The following is a 27,992-nucleotide window of genomic DNA, read 5'->3' as shown; positions in this document are numbered from 1 at the left end:
ATACTTTGGACTATTCAAAAGTAGCAGATCTACAAGCTCATATAGCACAAGCTTGTAGATCTGCTATTTATTTGTTTTAAATCGTGAAGATTTGTGCAAATCTATGTTTTTTAAAGCAAACTTTTTAAACTAAAACCTTTGCTCCTGCAGGATTCTACACGTCTTCTAAATCCTAACAGTTGAAAAAAAAGAACGTATAGGTATATTGCTATAATATCAGTGGTTCTCAAACTGTCAAGGACCACCCAAAATGATATGTATTTGACCCCTCCCACCCGCCCCATCTCAACATATTTTGTTCCAGGGACCCCCAGAAGAAGAATTAGTTAAAGATGTATATAGATACAGTATATTCAAAGATTTGTACACATTTTCACATTTGTTTTTCAAAAATATCAGATCTACAAGCTCATGGGCTATGAGCTTGTATATCTGCTATTTTTGAATAGCCAAAGAAATCTTAAAATGACACAGACACATTCCCAGTCTTAATGGGTTAATTCAATTGTGTGCATCTGAGAGAAGCCGTTCCGCACTTTGAGCCTCAGCTGTCGGCATTGAAAAGACTGGGCTGTGCGGGAAGCGAGAGTAGTGGAAGATGGACAAGAGAGGCATTCCAAGGTCAGAATGGAATGATTATACAAAAGCATACACACAAGACCTCAATAAGTGTGCTGTATGTGAATTATGTATATCAGTCAGAGGATTTGAACAGGAGACAGACACACAGAGTGGCATGGAAAATCCATTTTTACCGGAACAGTGAACAGCTAAATGGTTTCTCCGAAGCTAATGTCAATAGGCTGCTAAGCATCTTTAGAGAGTGGGTAACTAACCTCCATCTATCCATCTATCTTCATCCGCTTATCTGGAGTCATTAAGACCCATTAAGAGCTGGAATGAATCTGTGTCATTTTTTTGATTTGAGCTAAAAAGCATAATTTTACACTTTGGGCTATTCAATAGCAGATCTACAAGCTCATAGCGCGGCACCGAGTGCCGCGCTACGAGCTTGTATATCTGCTATTTTTGAAAAATCGTGAAAATGTGTGCAAATCTTAGAATATATATATTCTTTTAAAGCGAACATTTTAACTCAAATCTTTGCTTCTGGGGGGTCCCTGGAACAACACATTTTGAGATGGGGGTTGGCGGCCAAATACATATCATTTTGGGGGTCCTTGACATGAAATAGTTTGAGCACCACTGATATAGAAACATACGTTTTTCAGAATACTGTTGGGATTTAGACATTTGTAGAATCGGCTTCAGGTCTTAATGGGTTAAAAATGCTGTTTCAAAAAAAATATATGTATTCAAAGATTTGCCCAACAAATGTTGAAGATTTAAAAAAAAAAAATGCAGATCTACAAGCTCGTAGCATGGCACTCGGTGCTGCGCTATGAGCTTGTGGATCTGCAAGCTCCCGGATTGAATGGGTTAAATAGCGACCCCTTAAATCTTCTCGTTTCAGAGGCTTGGCCCCTGACTTTCATCATGTAGTAAACTCTATAGTTTACTACTGTACATGATGAAAAAGCGGAATACAGCGAAGAAGAGAGGCCTCTCCAACATGGAGATACACATTTTTAACGCTGCAATCGCGGCTGACCGCGGTATACCGAAGGAGACCTGCTGTGTTCGAATCCCGGATTAGGATATTAAAGATATACAGTAGAATGCAGCAAAATGTTTACAGCATGGCAAATGGTCTGCATTTCTACAGTGCCTTTTATCCAAAGAGCTTCACGATGTGCGCTCCATTCAGACACATATCACACGGCGATGACGGAGGAGACCATGCAAGGCACCTGTAGTTTTGTGTCAAGTATATCGCTTCAAGGACACTTTGACACAAAGCCAGGAGCAGCCACGCGGGCTGCGCCTTGAACCTGCTGGAAACTAGACGCGTTTCGCGCCGCGTTTCCAGCTTGTGGATCTGCTACTTTTCATACTTTTGTGTGACTCTGTAGTGTGATCAAATAGGTCGTTCATTTACGAAACAGTAACACAAAAAGTTAAAAAATGGAGATAAGAGGTTTCTGCCCGACAGCAACGATATATTGAATGTGACTGTAGTGATCTATGTCCTATTGCAGTGGTTTTCAACCTTTTTTGCGTCAAGGACCCCCAAATTGACACACATTAGCCCAGGGACCCCCATTTGAAAAGATATGCCAGGGACCCCCAATAAGAGACGATTTTTACGGCTCTAGTAGTGATTCTCAACCATTTTAATTGCAAGGACCCCCAGTTTAATGGCATTTCTACCTCTGGGACCCCAATTTTTTATTATAAAATCAATGTTAATGTAACTCTGAGAGTGTACAAATGGAACCAAATGGACCCTAACGGGTCCATTTGGTTCCATTTGTACACTCTCAGAGTTACAGACCCATAAGGGTCCATTTGGTTCCTATCTATCATTTAGCTGGGGACCCCCTGGAACTCCCTCAAGGACCACTGGTTGAAAACCACTGTCCTATTGGACTGATGGCCAGCAGCAGTAACACACAGCTAGCTCTGTCCCCATGGGGCTGACTGCTGCTGCTGTGTGTGTGTGTGTGTGTGTGTGTGTGTGTGTGTGTGTGTGTGTGTGTGTGTGTGTGTGTGTGTGTGTGTGTGTGTGTGTGTGTGTGTGTGTGTGTGTGTGTGTGTGTGTGTGTTCGTGCGTGCGTGCATGCGTGTGTTTGTGTACGTGTGTATTTGGCTTGCTTCAGTGAAACCTGTGGTAAAGTGGACATTTTGGTCAGACTAGCAGTGGGACAGCAGCACACACTGCAGTCACTTCCTCACCTTGGCACAGCAGCCTGGCACTCAGCTGTCACACCAACCGACCGACACCCTTCAATATCCAGCAGAGAGCACACACACACACACACACACAAGGATAGTGAGAAAAGGCAGACAAACAGACTGAAAGAGAGTGCGAAAGAGAGGGGAAGTACGAGAGGAAGACAGACAGAGTCTGACAATAGGAGTCTATTTCCTCAGTGAAAAAGCTTGATGTAAAAGCTGTTGGGGAAACACACACAAACACTCACTTATTCTCCGGTAAACCAAATAACTCTACGTCACTGCGCCACCACACACAAGCACGCACTCAGGCACACACACACACACGTGCACATAGACACAAACAGGTTACACAGTAGGAAGTGTGTGCAGATGTCCACACATGAACGTGTACATCTGCACGTCCACACGGACACATACACGTGCATGCGCACACACACGCGCGCGCACGTGCGCACACACACACACACACACACACACACACACACACACACACACACACACACACACACACACACACACACACACACACACACACACACACACACACACACACACACACACACACACACACAGCCTTGGGGTTTGTCACACAAAGCTCTTCCCATTCCTCTAAAAGAGAGACTGGTGCGTTATTGTAAAGGTCAACATGGAAAAACATCCCAACAAGACCTTTGTTGGATGAACTTTACCGATTTAGAGCGGAATTGTTTCTGAAAGGCCTTCTTCAGATCCAAACGATGTATGTGTCCACAGGCCCGGACTTACAATCAATCTCACTAGAGCCCACATTGCTGCTAGTTCTCTGCTAGAACAGATAGTGAAGTGCATTGACCTGGTGTGCCAGGACTAAATTAATCCAATTTACAATGTAGGCATTTAGCAGACGCTAAATCGACATTAAGCAAGGTAAACACGAGTTAATACATCACACGCATAGAAATTGTAATCTAAACAGTATAATATCACAAAATAAATAATCCGTACATTGAAAAATCTGTTTTTTTTGTGCCAGGGACCCCCGAAGACAAAATTTGTGTACATTTTTTTTTTTATTATTCAAAATGTTCCAATACTTTCAAGATTTCTTTTAAGAATTCAAAAATAGCAGATTTACATGCTGAATAGCCAACGTATAAATGGATAAAGTGGTCAGAATAGAAACCCCTATTGGAACCCCCTCCCAAAGATTTGAGCACCGAGTGCTATGAACTTGTAGATCTGCTATTTTTGAAAAATCGTGAAAACTAATATTTGAATATATTTATATACATATTTTTAAAGCGAACATTTGCAACTCAAATCTTTGCTTCTGGATAGAAAAAGTTTGAGAATCACTGCCCTAGAGGCCTGACACCAGGGCTGTTTTGAATACCAGCCCTAAAAGAACTATACCTTGAGGCTTATACCTGCTATAGATATAACTTGATGTTCAGGGGGTTTGATTGAAGGCTGATGGACTAAACAGCAGTTGGATCAGTCCAACGCAGTGCAGCGCAGTGCAGGCAGGGGGAGACATTTCCCTGAGGGGCAGACACTGGAATTCCATACAGCCAACCCGGCCAGCATTGTATACAGAGTACAGACAACCCTGGCGATTAAACCAGAACCAATAGGATTGGGACGGTGGCTTAAATTACTGCTGGGAGTCCAAGTGGACAGGAGAGGCGAGGGCTGCAGTGCACGTACACACACACACACACACACACACACACACACACGCACACACACACGCACACACACACACACACACACACACACACACACACGCACACGCACACGCACACGCACACGCACACGCACACACACACACACACGCACACGCACACGCCAAAAAAATAAGGTTTTCAAATGTAAGCTATTTAGATTTTATGCTATCAATTAAATGACGACTGATTACTATAGAATAAGGAGATCCCTAACACAGAGTGATTTCCAGGAGTGGTGTGTGGACAGATATTTACAGCATGTCGTTAACACTAATCATTTTCAAATGACTGGTCTCCAAGAGACATAAAAGGTGGCCACACACACCGGTAGCCCAAGTGCCAATCTTTTTTTGTATGGACGCAGAGAAATAGAAAGCAACGTTTCGGCAGACAACTGCCTTCTTCAGGGCACACAGAACACGACACAAGTCGAGCTAAAAACACAGGTTCTAATGAGACATACACACTAATATTAACATAAATTAGGCTTCAGAGTGACATTGCCTAGGACTCAGGAGGAGTGACAGAGAGCCCTTGAGTAACAGGCCAAGTAGCAGCGGTGTAAAGTAACTAAGTACATTTACCCAATTACTGTAGATGAGAACAATTTTGAGATATTTTTTAGTATTTTCAATTGTTTATACGTTTACTTCTACTCCACTACATCTTTTACTCCACTTTTACTCCACTACAATTATTTGAAAACTTTAGTTACTAGTTTAGATTTGTATTAATCATACATTAACCACTTAAGCCCTATATATATTTCGGATATTTGAAAATAGCAGATCTACAAGCTCTGCTATTTTCAAAATATTTTAATACATTATGAAAACTTGAAACGGGACATTCTGCATAATGAGTACTTTTACTTTTGGTACTTTAAGTATATTTCGATGCCAATACTTTTGTACTTTTACTCAAGTAAATTCTGAACACCAGACTTTTTAACTTGTGACAGAGCATTTCTACATTGTGGTATTGATACTTTAACTCAAGTAAAACAGATGTGAGTACTTCTTCCACCACTGCCAATTACAAGAGGACTGATTTGCTGTCAAAGCAGGCTATTCAGGGTAGAGAAAGGGATGAGCAAAAGGAGAGAGTGCAGCCAGGATGCACCTGCATCCCAAAAAGAAGTAAACAACAACAATTTTCAAGCGAGTTACTGGTAGAGTTCTACAGCAAAAAATGCCAAAAACTCAGTGCAGAGGAGGATGCAGTTAATTGGTGGAAAGCACATGAACAAAAAGACTTTCAGAGTTTGCCAGGAGATATATTTGTGCATTTCTGCCTCAAGCTGGTCATCCGAGCGGGTCGTTAGTGCCTCTGACTGTGTTTGGCAGCCCAACAGTTCAAAGGACCTTTCCATTAGGCCTGTCACGATTACTAAGTTATCGCCTAATCGCAATTATTTGACATAATCGCAATTATTTTTGCATAGTCGTCATAATCCCTTCCATGTTCAAGGTTCAAGGTTGAAAGTTCAAGATTGTACTTTATTGTTACATCTTGTGTACAGGTGCATAAGAGTAAAACTTATTTTGGTTTCGCTTCCTTCAGACAATGCAGCAGCATAGGTAATAATGATAGAAATGGGAAAAAAAAGATTTAAAGAAAAGAAAGAGAGTGCAAAAAAAGGCCGCAGACCCCCATCTCAAAATATTTAGTTCCAAGGACCCCCAAAAACAAACACATAATAAGGTTAATAACGACCTTATAAGTTGTTTATTAACTGTTAATAAGTACTTAATAAGTTGTTTATTAACTGTTAATTAATGTTTGTTTATATGACGTTCGTTTAAAGTGCTACCACAATGTTGACGTAAAAAAAAGGTCTATATTCATTTAAGATTATTTTGTCAAAAAGTCACGCTTTTTCAAAAATAGCAGATCTACAAGCTTATAGCGCGGCACGAAATGACGCGCCTTGAGCTTGTAGATCTGCTAAAAATATAAAATAATAGTTAAAGTGGTTAAAATCCAAAATGACACAGATGCTTTCCCGGTTTTAATGGGTTAAAACTAAATGCCAGACGCCAGAGGGTTAACCCTATCACACATGTGTTGCCAATGTGTTCAGTGACCTTTTCTCTACCAGCACTGAGTACAAGTCCTCCTCTATTTGCCCTGGTATCCAAACAGGTATCGAGTAGTATATATATATATATATTTAAAGTATTTATATTGAAGTTAAACATTCTGGTATTTTGGCTGTCCTAATTGCAATCATCACACACACGCAGGCACGCTCGCACACACGCTCGCACGCAGGCACGCACACAGGCACGCACGGACACACACACACACACACACACACACACACACACACACACACACACACACACACACACACACACACACACACACACACACACACACACACACACACACACACACACACACACACACACACATCAAGCGAAGACACACAAAACAGTTCCAGCGCAGTCTTCAACTTGTCAGTGTTTATTCTGTCTGCTGTCATGCATTTCATTGCCCGGGCTGTAACCTACAGGGAAGTACACCACCCACACACTGATGCCAGCACACTCAGTATGACTCAACTATACTTTTATTAAATTGATATCTACTTTTCTTCCTCGTTTCGTGTTTTCTTTCTGAACGTTCTAGCATTATTACCATTTCACTTCTTCACTGTTCAATTCAAATGTTGTACATTTCCTGACCAAAGGTTTGGAGGTAATATGCAGCAATTTTTGGAAGCATTATTTTAGACTAATATACTAACCAAAAACAAGCGCATCATTGTGGTAAACTACAACTAGCTCTGCTGGCACTAGGAAATGTTGGACGGACGGACAGACAGACAGACAGACAGACAGACAGACAGACAGACAGACAGACAGACAGAGTGGAATGGATTATACTAGCTGTGTGGTTGCAGCAAAAAAAAAAAAGCGCGATAAGATAATCACTGCTACGTACATTAGTTAGCCATTCTAGTTATGGTAATTGCTTTCCTGCTTGTATCCGCAATACAGTTCAATGGCTGAAAATACATAACAAAAGCCCATTGGAGGAGCTGGTGTTGTTCAGATAATAATAGCAGACTGAGCTATACCAGCCAGAGAGTAAAGCTTCTTAGAGCGGCCCACAGAATGGAAGGGGATCAGCCCTGAATCAAGCAGAAAGGAACATGGACCATGGGCACAGAATGGGGGACGGGGACAGAACACGTAAAATAGGATTTTTTCTCCTTTGAAAGGATAGAAACCCAGAAGCCTGTTAGCTTGTTATCCAGACACGGTTCTAAAAAAAACAAAAAACATAAGCAGCAAATCAAGTTGTCAGTGTGAGCCGCGTTATATATATATATATATATTTATATATATATATACAGGCAGCTGCTGTCATCACACATGTAGCTCAGTGCCTGCTTAACATTGTTGCTCAAAATGCATGTGTCGTCTCACACCGCAATATAGGCATGAAAATTTGACAAATACATAGAAAAAGCATAGAAAGACGAATAAAACAGAAACATTTATTAAAGATGAAAGATACACTTTGATTGGGTTAGCTTAATGAATAAACTCTTAATAAATACAATTGAACATAATGTGTTGGTATAAACATACAATCTATCACCAGCTGACACTATCACGGTTCCTGGATGAGACTGAGAGTCACATTCCAACTGAGGCCAGTTGAGCTACTGTATGGATGTTTACATTCATGTTAAAGCTGCACTATGTAACTTTCCTCTTCTACCCCGGATTTGAACCCGGTTTCCTGCGCAAGTGCTGACATTTTTACCATGTTCCCTGTCTGTTTGTATTTGAGCCAACGTGAACACAAAGCAACCACATGTCAACAATAAATATCCTATTCTTTTCTACGCTATCATTTTTATCCCACGTTTTTTGTAACCCATTTTTTCACCCAGTGTCAATTGGCTATGTAATCCTGGGCGCTACACTCCCTCTGCCAGCCTAGGGAGAGCCTAGAGCCGAGCTCATGCCTCCTTCAATGCATGAGAGCTAGCAAGCCGCTTCTTATCACCCGACAGGGGGGAGGTTCCCTGGTTAGACGTAGCGCGTGGAAGGAACACGTTATTCCAAGCAGTTCCTTTCCTCTCTATCAGGCGCCCTGGCTGGCCAGGGGGAGGCAGTATAGAGACCAGGATTACTGCATGTTTTTGTGAGGGTATTAACTACCCTAGGAGACACAGGGAGAACATGCAAACTCCACACAGAGTAGGCCCTTTCACCAACCCCACCTAGGGTATGGGCACTGAAGACGCAGAGGAGAGAACACTCCCCCAGCGCCCACAGCATCCTCGGCGGGAATGGTTCTAGCTGTGAGGCGACAGCGCTACCGACAGCGCCACCGCGCCCCCATTCTATTATTTTCTACTATAGAACATACTATAGATTATAGAACATACTGTATCACTGCAGGGCGCAAATAAATGGTCTGTATTTTATATCACATTTATCCAAAGTGCTTTACCATTCACACCCATTCGCGTGCCGACGGCGAAGCACCGTCCTGCTCATCATCAGGAACTGTGTCTTGCTCAAGGACACTTTGACGTGAAACCAGGAGGAGCCAGGAACCTTCTGGTGCCCAGACGTGCCATAAAAGATACTGCAAAAAGGCTAGTTTAAAACTGAATGAGACGACACATTTGCAAAAATCCATGTTGTTATTTTGCATGTGTGTCCTGGTCTGTGATTCTCTTTATTGCATCTTGTCTGCTTTAATTCAAACACAGTTTTAAATTGTATTCAATTGACATTGAGCCCAATCAAATATTACGGCGTCCCAGGGTGTACATTGGACCGGGGAGCGACTTCCCAGGATGCCTGGGGGCACACACACTTTGGTTATTGTTTTTTGTTTTTTTCCTATTTTTTTTTTGTAACCCTTATTTTTCACCCGGTGCCAATTTTCTAAGTGATCCTGGGCCCTACACTCCCCTCACCAGCCTAGGTAAGGCCAGGGCCGAGCTCATGCCTCCTTCAATGCATGAGAGCCAACTGACCTTCTTGTCACCTGACAGGGGGGAGTTTCCACGGTAGTACGTAGCGCGTGGAAGGAACACGTTATTCCAACCAGAGTCCTGCACGGGTCCAATTTTGAGAACCCGCGCCCGCCCCGCCCGTCAATAATCAGATCCGTAGACCGACCCGTCACCCGTGATTATTTCAAAATACGAACCAGACCCGCCCCGCCCGTTAAATAATAGACCCGTTGCCCGCCCGTTTACCCGTGAATACATGCAGTAAAATATAAATAGCCTACAGAGACAGTAACTCAATTTGAAAGCGCTTTATTTTGTACTTGCAATGCATTCTTTAACACAAGATAACAGCAGCCTTAAAACAATACTCTCAGCGGTAGCTACATTCAGTGGTCAGGGTCTGACTCTGCATCTGCACTGCAGCATGTCAAATAGCAGCGAATAACATGGAGGACATTTAAGTTGACTCACAAAAACACGTTGAACATCCAGTTCAACCTTCACATTAAAAGCATATCAAAAAAGGTAAACAACAACACGTGCGTACTGCTCCGCCAGTCCGTCTCCGTGCGTAAAAATAGAAACATACAATAATCAGAGTCAGTCAATTTACTTAGCAACCACAACACAAAGCCACTCCATTTTACACAACAATAATAGCTTACATTTTGACTGTAGCAGGAAATATATTGTCCAAAAGTCCAAACTGAATGTACAAAACATTAACATAGGCGCTGCGCTCCTCTCTTTTTCTTTTTTTTCTCTTTTTTTTTTACATAGGCGGATTAGGCGCTAGTACTCACTCAATCAATGACATTTATTCCTTGATCCTGAGGTTGCTATGCAGGAAAAGAATGTCGTCCACAGTCTCTGGGTTAAGCTGGGTTCTGCGTTCTGCGATCACAAATCCAGCGGTAGAGAAGTCTCTTTCACTGGCTGCGCTCGAGGCTGGGATGGAAAGTATATTCCGTGCCATCAGTGACAGGTTAGGAAACTCTGAAGCATGATCCTTCCACCAAGACAAGACATCGAAGGTGCCGTCTGTGTCCTTCGCTGTCTTGCGTTCGATGTAAGCTGAAACTTCGTCCACTGGCTGGACATCTTCATCAGTAGAATCCTCCACGTCTGCTAAATCGTCACGTTCTTGACGGGGTCTCTTCTCTAGCGGTGGGGCAGCAGCAGCGGCCTGAGGAGCGCCGGGCTGCTGGTCCAGGAGGCCTCCACATTTGTCCTTCACTTCTAGAGAGAGTATTAAAGAAAATAAAAGTTAGGATCAATGCTATTTTAAGAGGCTAAAAAAAAGAAAAGACAACAAGATGATCTAAACAACATTAAAAAGTTGCATTGAAAGCTGACTCGTTTAACGGCAGGAAACAATAGTTAAAATAATAATAATAATAATAATGATAATAAGTAACTTTATTATAGGCCTAATTATATATTTAGATTTACCTTGAACAAGACGTCGTGCTTCACCATGAACAGCCACTACGTCAGACTGGTCAGGCAGCAGCTTCAGGCTTTTCAGTTTGGGATGCAGGAACACAGCCATCTTATGCAGGAGATGCGGTTCGAGTTTTTCGTTCAGGACTCTGAGGCTTTTTTTCTTCAGTGAACCCAGTGTCATGCTGTCAGTGGTAGCCGGTTGCAGGTGACTTTTTAGGCGCTCCAGCCACACAATGGTCAGGTGAAGTGTCGGGGTTTTAGAGGCCTCCAGCGCCTTGGTGGCATCCCTGAATCGAGACAGAAAGGCAACCATGTCACCCAGACTCTCCAGGCTCAGGTTATTCAGGCGGTTTAGTTCTCCTCGCTCCGCCAGAATAGCAGTAACTTCTTGGTACTGGCTGTGGATGGAATCCAGCATTGTGTGGAGGGAATTCCAGCGTGTCTCCACGGATGCTTTCAGTGTTTTTGGCAGGCGATTCTGGAGGGTGGTGTGCTTAAAATAAGTCACAAGGGACTTGGCAGAATCGATGAGAGCATTGACTTCATCATGAAAGAGGTCACCTTCAGCACGTTTTCCTATGGTGGTGTGTAGCACAGTGCTCAAGATGTGTGCTGCGCAACTAAGCCTAGTGACAGCACGCAGTGCTGCCACTATGTTTGAGCCTCTGTCAGTCACGTAGACCAGTTTGGGATAGAACTCATCCAGATTGTATTTGCGTAGTGCTGCTTGGATTGCTGGTTTCAGGTTATCTGCCGTTTTGCGCAATGCACTATCCCATTCAGCAGTGCAAAGCACACGCTCTATCAGATCCCATTTCTTGTTGATGTAATGTAAAGTGACCGCAAGATAGCCAACTTTTTTGTAGTCATCGGTCCACATGTCCAACGTGACAGCAGCGTTGCTTTGAGTCAGCTGCTTCCTCAGCTCCGGAATGAGTTTGTCCCTAACATCCTCTGCACATTTTGCGAGTCGCCGTGACACAGTGGTTGGATCAGGCAGAAGCTTCACGACGTCCACCCTCCCAGCCCGGGCCCCAATGTCAACCAAGCCTTGGGCTAGTGCACTGAATCCATCCCCACGAATAGTTTCGAACGACCTCACGTCCAAACACACAAATTCCACCGATAACTTGGTTATAGCGTCCTTGTCCTCTCGGTTTGGTGGTACCAGGCCTTCTTTGTTTTTGTGGAAGTATTTATCTATTGTCGAACCGCCTGGTTTCCCACAGTTTTCCAAGTGTTTTCTAAGTGAGGAAGTGCCCAGTTTGCGGCTTTCGTAGCTTAAAACTTTCTTGCACTTTTTGCAGACGGCACAGCCATTAATTAAGTTGTTCTCTTGGTCTTGAACCAAGCCAAACTTCTCCCAAACGTCCGACTTGGCCCTTGCCGAATTATTATCTACTATTCGGTATTCACCGCTCGTTATCTTTGATTTGATTTCATCCATGTCGCTTCTGTATGTGGGTGTGTGTCCGACGCTGTTTGTGTGTGTTTGTTGTGAGCGTGGTGGCCAGCTGGCGTCATGCTGCTCATGTTAAGTGGCGTTGTTTGGGCGGAAACCGGAAATACAGTGCTCTCTGATTTTCACAATAAAAGGTTACCCGCCCGCGTTTAGTTTTGTACCGCCCGTACCCGTACCCGTGATCTTATGAAAGTAACATTTTCACCCGTTTTCACCCGTCAAATGCGGGTACCCGTCGGGTATCCGCGGGTACCCGGCCCGTTGCAGGACTCTGATTCCAACCAGTTCCTTTCTCCTCCATCAGGCGCCCCGGCTGTCATGAGGGAGGCGGTATAGCGACCAGGATTACTACATGTTTTTGTGAGGGTATTAACTACCCTGAGAGACACGGGGAGAACATGCAAACTCCACACAGAGTAGGCCCTTTCACCAACCCCCCCAGAGAAGACCCCCCCCCCCCCAGTGCCCACAGCGTCCCCGGTGGGAATTGAACCCAGGACCTTCTAGCTGTGAGGCGACAGCGATACCGACTGCGCCACCTATGGGAATGCATTAGGGGCAGGGTTCCATTTGCTGGGGGGAGGGTGGGGGGAATCCAGTCGGCAGATTTTTAAACCACCCCCAACTTTTTATACCACCCTCTAAACTGAATTAAATACGCATGCATTTCCTTTCCGGAAATACACATGAGTCCACATTTTGGGCAATTAAAAAAGAAAGAAAAAAACATTTTATTCAGAAATAGCATAGACTATAATATTTGTCATAAAAAGAAGTAGATAGGGTTAAGAAATTGCCTCCCAACCCCATATTGTTGATTTAATTGTATTATTTCTATACCATTTAGGCTAGCAATAAGGATGGTTACAGGGAGCACCGCCTCCCTTCAGTGCTTTGTGTTTGAATGAGTCGAGATAAAAGACCATTCCTAACGGTATTTCTTCTTCGCAGTTGTTAACAGGCGCTACAGGGCATCGTACATTGAACATGCAAGATGTTGTGAACTACAGAACATGTTGACATCAAACAGGAAGCCATGTTGTTAGCGTGCACTGCAGGATCTGTGTTCAGAGACAAACCGTGGATGCTCCTCTGCGTTGTTTTAAGTGCACTTTTGAACTGAGTCACAAAGAGCCGCGAGGTTCAAACGCATGCTGAAATATGATAGCCTACATTAATGCGATATGAAATATGAAACGGAGAGGGTCGTAAACTTAAGGAGACAAACACGTGTGAAGCCAGCTGGACCATTAGCTGCACACTAAACCCAGCACTGGATGTGGTACATGTCTATTATTATGTCTTAAAAGTTAAAAGAAGCTATTGAGCTCAAAAGAAACATTCAATATTTATGAATAACACTATCGTGAAATAAGTTGTTGTAAATGTGGGGCAAATATAAGACAATTACCAAGATATTGGCACGTCCCCAAGTTTGACTGTGTGCTGTATATGAGAGGAACAGATATAATAACGGGGAAAATAATACCAGTATGCCACTCAAACATGCTCTGGTGAAGAAACCTTGTTATTGTGGCCCAGAGGGCATGTTACTGTGTTACAGGTGTCTCGTGTGATAAAACAAACACGATGCTGTCAAGGCCGTCAGGAAACCAACCACGCAATAGCTAACTTTAATTGAAATCTAGCAAGGTCATTTACACCAGCGGTTCTCAACCTTTTTCTCGAACAAGGGCCCACTTGAAAATCTTGAAAGTGCTTGCGGCCCGCCCACCTGACCACTTAACACGGCAGCCGAGCATTTTTTTTAGAGAACCACTAGTTCACTTTACACGCTATGGGTGAACTTCATAATATTGGAAGACAATTAAAACCACATTGGAATCAGCCGTGGTGCAGCTGGCTTTGTCGAGCATCGTGTTTGGAGGAGGGAAGCCGGGCGTGGGGAGGATGATATCTCTGTACAACATGCATTCCTATGGGCTGGGGTGGCACCTGTCAGCAGGGAGTGTTGGGCGGGAGGAGTAGGATGAAGGCTCTAAGTCCTCCCGTAGAGGGCTCCTCACTGGCATGTGAGTCAGTAGGATACAACAGCAGTGACAACAGGGGAGGAATCAATTATAACGACCACATTGGGGAGAAAAAGAGGTAAAAATCAAAAAGATAAATAATAATACACGTTGTTGATGAGAAAATGAGCACTGTGTCATCAATTCTAAGAGGAGTTGATTATTTTGAGTTTTTTTTACATTGACGCTCCACTGTCAACGTTCGCTACAGGAAATGTTTGCCTCAATGGAGACTTGACTTGTACTGCATTGTTATCATGATTACCGAGATAAAAAATAAGAGGCAAACCACTGCGGGCTACGCGTGTTGCTGAAGAACACGCCACGTGCTTCAACGAGTTGGTTGGCATCCGTCATGAGACCAGGTTAACCACATAAGCCCTACATACTTTGCTGTACCGACGAACATCAAGCTCAGTCTACAACATCTACAACGTCTACAACATTAATGGAGAGCAAGCCAAGTGGTTAGCACAAGCCAAGAAGAGTCTAGCCCGAAGATAGACACTGGAGAAAAGATTGATTCACAAATACAATTCAAACATCCATGACTTATTAACTGCATGATCATGTACAATATAGCCAATAACTACAGCCAATACAGACTGAGCCTGGTGATTCCAGGTTTCCTCAGAGTCAAGTTAAGAATGATCCACCACATACACTGTGTGAATTTCCCCTCTTTTGATGTAAGGATATAGTATATATCTCTGATGAGTGGATGTGTGTGATCGTATCTCCTTTGATGTGTACGCTAAAGGGAGACTGTGTGAACTTTGGAAAACATAAAGGACGTCCCCCCATAGTGCTTGTACGCTAATTGATTAACCACTTAAACCCCATATATGGTTGAGCGGAGGCCCTCAGGGCTCCGTTCTAGTATCTTTTCAGTTTTCTGTTGTTGTGGGGAAAGCTTTCGCTGAAAATAGCCGATCGATAAGCTCACAACATTTTCATCAAAATACTGTAGGATTTAACATACATAGGTCAAAATAGTTTTTTTTAACACCCTAGGGGTGACACCAGCAGCTACATGAGCTCTTTTATTCCATCAGCTATAGTCATTTTAACCCATTTAGACCTGTGGCCGATTCTAAAAATGCCTTATAAATATAATCCTAAGAGTTTTATGAAAAACGTAAGCTGCTACAGTATATATCATCTTTGTCGGGTGGAAAGTTTGTATAAATAAAACCACTCGCATCGCAAGCCGTTGTGTTGTGTGCTTATAGATCTGCTATTTTCACAACTTTTGTGCGACAGTCTTGTGCGATGACAAGTAGTTATAATTATTCTGCCTGTAGGCCTGGGGTCACTTACCTTGACATTGGGTTTCCTCGTTGAGAATCCCCTGTACCATCCTGGAAGATAGAACAAACAGTGATGATTACCAGAGGGCATGGATTTAATACTTTACAAGTTACATACACCTTCCCATTTACAAAACACAATAGGCTCTATGCACAGCAGCCATATTGGAAAGAAATTGGGCCTCTTCTTACTTCCTTCACAGGTGTTACCAATGATACTCGATCTGTTCCATTCTGGTCAGGGTGCTGATATCGTGCATGTTGGCTCACTAGAAACACTCCATTTTGGTTCCCAAATGGCCCCTTATGGTGGGTGTATAACTCTGAGAGTGTACAAATGGAACCAAATGGACCCTTACGGGTCCATTTGGTTCCATTTGTACACTCTCAGAGTTACGAGTCCTTGAAAAATAAGACAACCACTATGCCACACTAAATGGAACAGAGCCTTAATTAGTATCATTGGTAACACCTGTGAAGGAAGTAAGGAAGGGGCCCAATTCATTCCCAATATGGTTGCTGTGCATAAAGCCTATTGTTCCGTCTTGTGAAGGGAAATAAAAGTCGTACATCGGACAATAATGTTACCAGAAACACACAAAGAGCCAGCCCTAAATGTACGTATACTAGCGCAGCGCTTCTCAAAGCGGGGTCGAGAGGGACCTTCGGGTCCCTTAAGGTGGTCCAAATGGAGAGTGTACATTCTCAGAGTTATGGGGGTCCACGTAGTGCTAGTGGACTCCTAATGTGCCATAGTGTCATACTGTAGCATATCAGTGTTATACATATTCTGAAGAAAACCTAGACTGGCATTCAGCAATTGGGTCTTATGATCAAAATGAGAAAATTATGATGTTATGTAAAAACAAAATCTAAAATTTGCCACGGACAAGGACAAGTCTCGCCACGGACACATTTGTCCGTGTATGACAGTGGTGGAAAAAGTGCTCAAATGTTTTACTTGAGTAAAAGTATCACTACTGCAATGTAGAAGTACTCTGTCACAACTAAAAGTCTGGAATAAAAAAATTACTTGAGTAAAAGTACAAAAGTATTGTACTTAAATGTACTTAAAGTACCAAAAGTAAAAGTACTAAAATGTTTGAAAATAGCAGATCTACAAGCTCACAACGCGTCGCGATGCAACGCGTTGTGAGCTTGTAGATCGGCTATTTTCAAATAGCCCAGGTATGAAATAGGGCTAAAGTGGTTCATGTATGTTTTATAATGTAATAATTCATATCCGCAATGTAACTAGTAGTAGTAACTAAAGTTTTCAAATAATTGTAGTGGAGCAAAAGTACAATATTTGCCTTTGAGATGTAGTGGAGTAGAAGTATATAAATAGACAATTTGAAATACTCCACTAAAGTAAAAGAACCTCAACATTGTACTCAAGTACAGTACTTTTGTACTAAATGTACTTAGTTACTTTACATCACTGGTGTACGGACATAATGATGACCCCTGCTTGCACGTGAAAAAAACATCCTCTTGGCGGCATTTGTAAACATAGAAAACCATACCACTTGTGGTGTAATGATGCGAGGTGGAATTGGACACGTTGTGGTGCTATAAATACGAGAGCAGCAAAATAATTGTCATCTTAGGAGACATGAATATCAAGAGGTTTTCATGTAGATTTAAAATACTTTATTTGTCACACACTCCATACTGTACACAGTATGTGTATGAGCAGTGAAATGAATAGGCGTGGCAGACTCTGCCAGATTGCTACAAGTAATATCCAACGTATATACTGCGGTGTTGATTTTGACAGCACATTTTGATTTAGTTTTAGTCATAGTCTTTTGAATACAATTCTGTTTAGTTTTAGTCATGTTTTAGTCATCTGAGATGTTTCACTGTTAGTCTAGTTTTAGTCGACTAAATATCATAAGATTATAGTCGACTAAATCTACAGTTCATTTGGTTAACTTAAAATGCTTTTGGCGGTGCCTTGATGCCGTCGTATTGGCTGATTCTACATTTGGCTGCACTCTGAAAATAGCCGATCTACAAGCTCACAACGCGTCGCAGCGCGACGCGTTGTGAGCTTGTAGATCTGCTATTTTCAATGCGCAACACCTGATCGCAACCAAACATAAAATGACTTGTCTTTTAGTTCTACTGGATCTCTTCTCCACTCGTCCCTCTCTGACATTTTAGTCTAGTTTTTATTTGTTGACGAAATTGTCAATATATTTAGTCATAGTTTTAGTCATCATAGCTTAGTTTTTATTTTGTTTTTGGTACTTAGTAGTGGGTAAGTAAGTAATAAAGTGTAAAAACAAAAAAACAGCATCAGTAGACAGACACTAGTGTAGTGAATTATTAGAATATGCCATTTAGAATTTTCCTGGGATACTGAGGTAAGATAATAGAAAATATACCGAATATATTATACAGAGAAAAATTATGTATGAATATTGAAGGTCTCCATGGGGAGAATAGGAGGAATGTATGGCATAGATATAGAGATGATTTACATTCAGACCCCCAGGCAATCACACCATAGCAGTGTGAATACATTACCAGTGGTGGAAAGTACATGTACTGAAGTACTGTAGGTAAGTACAATTTTGAGGTGTTTGCACTTATGTACTTGAGTTTTTCCAATTTCCAATTCTTTTACTTCTACTCCACTACATCTCAAAGTTTCAAAGGATTTTAATACATTTTGCAACATGTGAAATGGGATATTGTGCATAATGCTCTTACTTTTAGTACTTAAGTATATTTTAATGCCAATACTTTTGTACTTTTACTCAAGTACATTTTTTATACCAGACTTTTACTTATAAGAGTATTTCTACATGCTGGTATTGATACTTTTACTTAACACATTGTGTGGCGAAAACGGTCCGGACCGTTTTTGACTCAATTTTATTTTTATACGTGGGCCCCACGCGGGGTGCTAAAACGAAACTTTGGGATCATCCAAGGAGTTTCTGAGAAGGATAGGCCGGATGTGGATCCATGTCAAAAATCCTTCAAGGTCGGCCTTTCCAATGTTAACTCCTTGACTAAAAGCATGATATCTCCATTTCTTTGTAACGTGGTGGAAGCGAGCCGTTTTCGATCGGCGATCACTCAGCAATGGAGGATCGCGTTAGAAATATTATTGTTCCAGGCGTTAGTCGGGACCCTCCGCCATCTCGCACGCACGCTTTGTTTACATGCGCTTCTACAGCACGAAACATATCAACGTAAGTGGATGGAAGAAATGCAGGCACTGAACGTATAATATTTGAATAAACCTCTGGCACCCGATGTGTTAAGTAAAACATGTGAGTACTTCTTCCATCACTGTACATTACACAGTACAGTCACGAACAGATACAGTATAGTAACTGTACTAGATACTCAATTCAGCAGTGTTCATTTTACTCTGAGAGTGTACAATTGATCATTTATAAACTGACCATTTGAACACTCAGAGTTAAATGAACACTCAGGATTTTACAGCGCAGTGTTTTTTATTATATTGGCTGTGAAGGCTAAACTAATTCATCAGTGACTGTTGAGTGCGGGGAAGAAACCAACTACAGAGAAAGATAGAAGTTGGCTTTCATTTGGTTTAGCAAGGGAAAAACATACTGTATAATTATATACTGTATACTTGTATTTACATTGGTAGGAAGTCAAGACTAAGCCTGTCACAATTATTACATAATCGCCATAATCGTCATAATAAGTGTGTGTGTGTGTGTGTGTGTGTGTGTGTGTGCGCGCGCGCCGGTTTTATAAATACTGAACCAATAAAAAGTATTAGCAAGAGCTTGTGACTAAATAATGACTATACATTTTCTGTTTCCTGAAAAACGGTTCCCGTCAAGTTAACTTGGGGAGAACACATTCTCTCAACGTTCATGAGACCACAACCTTTTAGTTTGAGATATACTTGTACTTGAGGTCAGGAGATAACACAAAGTGCTACAGTAGCTTTTAAACCCGCTGTCCCAATGTTGGCCGTATCATAAGTGAGAATTGAGCTTGAAAAAATGTGAGCTGGTAGAACTTCAAACTTTGTGTGGTTAAGTGGTTCAAGATAAGTGACTTTGACAGCCTTCAGGTCCGGGTTGTCCAGTGGTTTGACAGGCCTGATGTGACATCTGACATCCAAGCGACTCACTGCCAACAGAGAGCCAGAGGGAATTCAAAGTGTGCGTGTACATATTTGCACAGTCAGACAATGCATTGACAGCAGCGGTGGAAAGTAACAAAGTACATTTACTCAAGTACGGTGCTTAAGGACAATTTTGAGGTATTTTTACATGACAGTTTTCAATAATTTAACTCCTACTCAACTACATCTCAGAGGCAAATATTGTACTTTTTATTCCACTACAATTATTTTAAAACCTTTAAGTTACTACTTAATTTGTAGATTTTGATTATTATTATAAAACATGCATTAACCACTTCAGGCCTACAAATACTTTGGCTATTTGAAAATAGCAGATCTACAAGCTTGTAGATCTGCTATTTTCAAAGGATTTTATAGATTTGGAAACATTGGACATTGTGCATAATGAGTACTTTTACCTTTAGTACTTAAGTACATTTTGATGCCAACTATTTTTACTCAAGTACATTTTGAATACTGCTACTTTTACTCGTAACAGAGTATTTCTACATTGTGGTATTGCTACTTTTAAGTACAAAATGTGAGTACTTCTTCCGCCTCTGATTGACAGACGGCAGCCCCAGAGCTAAGGTCACAGCTCCCACCACAACTCTTGACACTTCACATTACTAACACACGCCTGTCTGTCTGTGTGACTGACACGTATTTATATAGTCTTTATCCACCACCTATCAACACTATAGTTCATTCCACACCAACGGAGGTGCTTCCCATCAGGGTTTGATGTGCTGGTGGGGGTCCATGTCACTGCTTTTAATATCCCCTCCTCTGGTTATACATTTTTTATCACTGGTGGGACATATTGTGTCCCTGTTTCTGGTCAAATGGAATTATCCATTAAGACCTGAGGCCGATTATACAAATGCCTTCTAAATCAGTAGTTCTCACACTTTCAAGATTTAAAAAAAATGTTCAAAAATAGCAGATGTACAAGATCGCAGCTGTGCGCTTGTATATCTGCTAGATTTGAATAGCCAACGCAAAAATCTAAAATGAGTGATGCTTTCCCGGTTTTAATGGGTTAAATACATACATCTACTTTTAGGAATGTAGACTGTCTGATATGTTTCATATTTTGTTTGATAATATCACAATTTAACATTTTAACCATGTTAACTCTTTTCTTGTGTCATTAAAAACAAAACCTGCAAAAATAGACAATCTACAAGCTTGATTTGATTCGATTTACTTAGCAAAAAAACGTAAAAACAATACAAAAACGGTACACAAAATATGGAGGGAAAACTGCCAGGAGGCATTTTTAGTTGTGGTCTCATTTTTACAACTGTATACTGTATGGAAACCAACTTGCAGACTTGGAACTTACTTGAGTCAAAGTAAAAAAAAAACTACAGGGAAAGTGCACATTAATCAACATCATTGTTCCATTGTGCCAGTATAGCAAAACTGAAAACGTTCTACCGTCGTCCCTGGGCCAGATGTTTATATGGCCATTAAAAACAAAGAAGATGAAAGGATGCAAGCAATTAAAATGACATCAAAGCAAAATGTATACAAAATGCAAATAGAGAGTAAACCAAGTGGATGCACAGTGTTGTGTTTTTAAGTATTTTAAAGCGCTGATTGATTTGAAGAGTCTAGCCGAAAAATAGCCCCCGGAGAAAATATTGATTTACAAATTTAATTCAAACAACCTATTAACAGCTTATTAATTGCGCGTTTAATCATGCTTAGCCAATATGCTTGTAGATCAGCTATTTTTCACAATATTTATCTGTGGAACAGAGACAAACTAAATGTAATGCCTACAATTCCAAGTGCTTGTCAGGGTGGGGGGTCCCCAGTTCAAATATGATTATTTTGGGGGGTCCCCAGTTCAGGGTCGCGGCCTGAAAAGGTTGAGAACCATTGCATTAGTTTCTGGATAAAAGACAATTGGTTTGTATTCCTTTTATACAACCTCTGTATTAATTGTCACACACAAGCGTGTACACACGCACGCACGCACGCACACACGCACGCACGCACGCACACACACACACACACACACACACACACACACACACACACACACACACACACACACACACACACACACGCCCTTTTGGAGAAAGTGTGACAGCCATTACTTGTAATTGTCATAATCTTCTCATCACCGGGCGTCATGACATCCATTTCTGAGCCAAAATCTGATATGAATATTAAAGTGGGCTCTTTAATTGGCGAGTTAATTAATGACCAATCAGGAGGACACATATGCTGCCCTCGTTGAGAAGGCTGTGGTTATTCCCAGACCTCTCGTCTATATGGTAATCAGACGGGGCATGGACCAGTGGGGTCTGTCTGCATGAATTATGGGTAAGTATTGAACCGAGGATGTGACATATCGTCACTGTCGGGGCGGAAACTCTTATCTCCATGTTCTAACTTTTTGTGTTTTTTTTGGTAAATTAACTTCCTACTTGATCACACTACAGCGTCACACAAAAGCATCAAAAGTAGTAGATCTACAAGCTCGAAACGCGGCGCGAAGCGACGCGTTTCGAGCTTGTAGATCTACTACTTTTGATCATTTTGAATTTGAATCCTGAAAAGTAACAGTTTTGGACGTATGAGGTTTCCATCCAACAGAGACGATATTTCTCTGTGTGTGCGTGTGCGTGTGTGTGTGTGTGTGTGTGTGTGTGTGTGTGTGTGTGTGTGTGTGTGTGTGTTTGTGCGTGCGTGCGCGTGTGTATGCGTGCGTGAGCGTGTTTGACCTTTTTGATGACATCTTGAATGTTGGTACTGTACGTGCTGTGAGTGTGGTGTATAGTTCGGGCCGCTACGCGGCCCGAACGTCTAGCGTGACGCGTCGTTCACTTTGCAGTGCCACCTTACAGGCACCTCACAGTGTGAGAGAGAGTTTTGTGCTCTCCTAAATCCACGGCAGGCTTTGAAAGTACCCACTTCAGAAAGAGGTGACGTGCATCACCTCTCCAATGACCAAAACCCACTATGGAAGCCGTCGAACTGGTGCGATCTGATGGCATCCTAGAATTTATAGGTAGGATGTGATGTCATGTGATGTCATGCTGTCGTGAGATTACGTCACACTGGCGTCATCGTGATGTCAGATTACGTCACACCGTCACACTGGCGTCGCATACATACTGACAACCGACATGGCGCAGGATTCAAATTGTATATATATACTAGAAGTTCGGGCCGCTACGCGGCCCGAACGTCTAGCGTGACGCGTCGTTCACTTTGCAGTGCGCCATGTCTGGCGTTGTATCTCCAGCCGTTGTGGCTTTGGTGAAGTTGTCGTCATTGTGGTGGAGAGAGTTCTTGTGGTGGAGAGAGTTCCTTGTATAGATTATTACTATTTATCACTATGGAAGCCGTCGAACTGGTGCGATCTGACGGCATCCTAGAATTTATAGGTAGGATGTGATGTCATGTGATGTCATGCTGTCGTGAGATTACGTCACACTGGCGTTGTCATCGTGATGTCAGATTACGTCACACCGTCACACTGGCGTCGCATACGGACAACCGACATGGCGCAGGATTCAAATTGTATATATAGATACTAGAATAATACTAGACGTTAACGTCTAGCGTGACGCGTCGTTCACTTTGCAGTGCGCCATGTCTGGCGTTGTATCTCCAGCCGTTGTGGCTTTGGTGAAGTTGTCGTCATTGTGGTGGAGAGAGTTCTTGTGGTGGAGAGAGTTCCTTGTATAGATTATTACTATTTATCACTATGGAAGCCGTCGAACTGGTGCGATCTGACGGCATCCTAGAATTTATAGGTAGGATGTGATGTCATGTGATGTCATGCTGTCGTGAGATTACGTCACACTGGCGTTGTCATCGTGATGTCAGATTACGTCACACCGTCACACTGGCGTCGCATACGGACAACCGACATGGCGCAGGATTCAAATTGTATATATAGATAGATGCATTTACTGTACTAATATGGCATGCATGGCCTTGAAATTATAGGTGATTTTAAAACGTATTATTATAATAATAATAATTATTATGCAGACTCAAACATGCAGACCTCCAAAATCTTTAGTACACATGAGTGTGTGTGTGGTGAATGCTGAGTAAAAACAAAATGAACTGGTTGAGAAGGGAACACACACACACACACACACACACACACACACACACACACACACACACACACACACACACACTCCCTTAATCTTTCCTGTAATTCCATTGACTTGTTAGATTTTTTAACAATAAACTTGTTCTATGTTTTCAACATATACCCGTTACAGTATATTGCAGAGTTATTTTCCTTGTGCAAAGATTATATATATACAATACTGTATGATAACTGCAAGCATAGAGGCATTCATTTTCTGTTCCACTCGGCAGAAATAGTCTGATACGTTCACAAAATTGCATCACTGTACTGTACGGCCTTGAAGACCAGAAATAGACCAAATATATGCTATATATCACAGACGATATATATAATGTCATATCACAATATCAGTATCTATCTGTATCTATCTGTGTGAATCTCACTCACATGGGTTTTGCTGACAGTGTATTCCTGCCACAACAGATCCTATAACACAGTGGTTCTCAAACGTTTTAGCTCGAGACCCAAAAGAGACATTTTAGTGAAATAGTGAAAATAGCTTCACTGTACAAGCTTGTACATCTGCTATTTTCACTACTTCTTAAAAGTATTTTCCCCCTATAATTAATTAATGGATCTTTTTTTTTATTTTATGGAATTATTTTGAAAAACATTTTTTATTTCTTTTTAATTTATGAAGGAATGAAAAATAAGGGGATATTTACTCGCGACCCATAACAATGTGTCCACGACCCAAACATGGGTCCCGACCTACTGTTTGAGAAACAGATCCTCTAGCACAGTATTCACTATTCTGCTTCAGCTCACCCAGTGCAAAGCTCTGGTCATCTTGTCCTGGATCGGTTCATTTAATCAATTTCCCCCCTGGAGACCCTATTTTTGGCATGTCATGTCATTACATGCAAACATTTTTGAAAAGAAAATCGACGATCTACAAGCTCACAACGTGTCACATTCTTTTGAACAGGACTTAAGTGGGGGCTTAAATGCTACAATTCCACAGGCGTCAAAGTCTGCAATGCAACAAGCTTGTTTTCTGTGTTCAGTGTGTTGTTTTCCGCATGGTTGAAATCGTGTTTCCATGGTTTCAGCTTCATTTCCTATGAGGTCTGGTTTGGTAAATGTGACACTGACCGCTAGCTACATGCAAAAGGGTCCCTGGCTATTAAGCCAAATATGCCTTAATACATTATAATTGCCCTCCATAACAAAAATGTAAATAGAAAAACCTTAAATATTGTATTTATTTTAGAAATAGTTCATCTTTTTTGGAAATATACCTTTAGGTATAGAGCGGATCCTGCTCTATACCTGACTTTTCCGTGTTCACCGTCAACGTTCTGATTGGTCAGACCCGTCAACGTTCTGATTGGTCAGACCCGTCAACGTTCTGATTGGTCAGACTCGTCAACGTTCTGATAGGTCAGACCCGTCAACAAAGTGATTGGTCAAGCTTCACGTGCCACATGGCTGTTATATTGACTGTATGAGGCTGTATGAGAATGTATCAAAGGCGCCGCTACCTTCACACAGGGTGTTATTTTTTTTTATTACGTGCTAATGCATTCCATAGGGCTAGACCACAGATGGACAAATGACATCATCAACTTGTGACGGGCGTCGTCCCGCTTGAGTAAAAGATGAACTATTTCTAAAACAACAAAAAATATCTACGGTGTTTTTAATTTTACATTTTAATTAAAGATGGCAATTATAATGTATATCAAGGCATATAAGGGTTATTAGCTAGGGATCCTTTTAACAATGCAGAGGCAAGTATGAAAGGTGGCACCTTTGTGAAACATCTGCAAGTGCTGCCCCGCTCATCCAACCTGTAACATGTGTTACCGTATCATCTCTGTCGGGGCGGTAACCTCATTATGACCATTATGTTAGTAGCAAAAGTAGCAGATCTGCAGTTTCGAGCTTGCAGATCTGCTACTTTTGATGTTTTTGTGTGACTCTGTAGTATGATCAAGTAGGGCTTTCATTTACGAAAAAACACAAAGTTAAAATATGGAGATAGGAGGTTTCTGCCCGACAGCAACGCTATGTGGGTGTGGTGTATGCACCTGCGGGAGAGAGAGAGAGAGAGAGAGAGAGCGAGAGTGAGAGAGATTCATGTTCTGTGTGGGCATGCAGTGTCGGTGTATTCCTATGCGTTCCGTGTTTGTACCCGTTTCGGTGTTGCATTCGCGCCAAGGATGTTCCATAACAATGGTTCCCATATAATCTGCACGTTATCACTTATTATAACTCTATTATTATGTCCCATTCACTGCAGCTCAGCAAAAGTGAAAGTGCTGCCGATGTGTTTGCACGATACAGTAAGTGTTCTGGGTTCACTGGGTTTGTTATAACAAACCCGCTGCCCTCCATTGGAAACTCTGCAGGCGCTCTGCTGCTAATGATGAATTTTGCAAGGACACACACACACACACACACACACACACACACATACACACACACACACACACACACACACACAAACACAAACAAATTAAAATGAAAATGAACATGCAAAGCAGGTAGACATGCAAAATGCACATACATTGACAAAGACAGATACTCATTCGAATGCACACCTGTACACCAACCCAGTGGGTTGTGTACTGTACACATGCACGACACGTAGGCTACTATAGAAATATACACACATGTTCACCCACCCACACTCCAACACATACGCGCGCACGCACACGCACACGCACACGCACACACGCACACACACACACACACACACACACACACACACACACACAGAGTCCTGGCTGATGGGCTGACATCGATCCGTAGCTGTGATCTCAGTTACATTCTGCCAAGAGGGGGAATGGATGGAGAGAGAGAGAGAGAGAGAGAGAGATAGAGAGATTTTTTTCTGACAGAAAATGCACAATTCTTATGGTTTTGTAAGATAGTTTTATCTAAGTTGCACTGTTTACACATTTCTTTATTCCCATTTAATTGTTAATACACATTGCTTTGATTGTTTTGTTCCACTTTGCAATGTAAACGTATGTTTTCTCATGCCAATAAAGCTCAGTTGAGTTGAGTTGAGTTGAGTTGAGTTGAATTGAATTGAATTGAATTGAATTGAATTGAATTGAATTGAATTGAATTGAATTGAATTGAATTGAATTGAATTGAATTGAATTGAATTGAGAGAGGGGGCAAGAGAGAAGAGAAAAGTTATGGCTACTAGACCATACCCGGTCGACGCATCCGTGGGGGGCAGCGGCGGACTGGCCATTTGGTCCCAGTCCGGCCCTGGTGGGGGTATATGCGCACATGATCTGGCAACCCAGGAGGCAGTTCGTCCCATAGCTCGCGGGGCCATCCCACAGCTGGGCAGCCCCGTAACCATGGCGACATTCTTTTACACTAAAACGCTAATAAGAAGCTGAGATTTGATGAAATTGAAAAACGGGCTTCACAGTTAAGTTCAGATGGTAATGGTCAATGGCTGTGTGCAAAATCAGAGCAATTGGTCCAGCCACTGAGGAGAACCGGGTAGCTTCACCTACTCCCACTACAGACAGAGGTTACTAGAATTATAGTAGGATAATGAGCTCTGCTCTGCATCCTTACTGGGGTATAAATCACCAGGGATGCGATTTGTTCACCATTCTTCCATTATGTTGCGATTCTGCGATTTATTGTATAAATGTTTCAATTGCATTGGCTGCCATAAATCGCTGCAGGCTTGCACAAAGTCTGCGTTAAAATCAATGTTTAATAACTTCTGCATTAGGGTAGATCAGTGGGGATTTGAATCCGCAGCCTCCCACATGGGAACCAACACAGTAAAATAGCTCTAACCCTAGGGGTCTTCAACAGAGGGTCCTCAGAGTTACTACAGGGGGGCCGCCAAATGTTTGTGTGATAGGAACCTGTCACGATCACGGCCCCTATTGTGTCCATCATGTGACTGTTTAGCCACTGGGTGTGTCTCTGCCCCTTCCTTGCCCTGCTCCTATTTCCCCTGAGCCAATCTCCTACTCTCCCTTCTACCTGAGGCAAAGACTCT

The 27,992-nt window shown here is 42.1% G+C and overlaps 1 protein-coding gene across 1 annotated transcript in view; it reads right to left on the bottom strand.

Moving 5' to 3' along the window:
- Positions 1-27,992, bottom strand: part of LOC311048429 (dedicator of cytokinesis protein 3-like) — a gene marked incomplete at its 3' end in the record, with an annotated part of 256,583 nt that overhangs the window by 113,057 nt on the left and 115,534 nt on the right. Inside the window, exon 3 of the mRNA XM_084061687.1 lies at positions 15,754-15,794. Within this exon, the coding sequence (XP_083917813.1) occupies positions 15,754-15,794 (41 nt within the window). The remainder of the gene's footprint in view (positions 1-15,753; positions 15,795-27,992) is intronic.

This window comes from Gymnoscopelus microlampas, assembly GCF_963454915.1.
Source record: "Gymnoscopelus microlampas genome assembly, chromosome: 7".
Lineage (NCBI taxonomy): Eukaryota > Metazoa > Chordata > Actinopteri > Myctophiformes > Myctophidae > Gymnoscopelus > Gymnoscopelus microlampas.
This window is presented reverse-complemented; position numbering and strand designations above follow the sequence as displayed.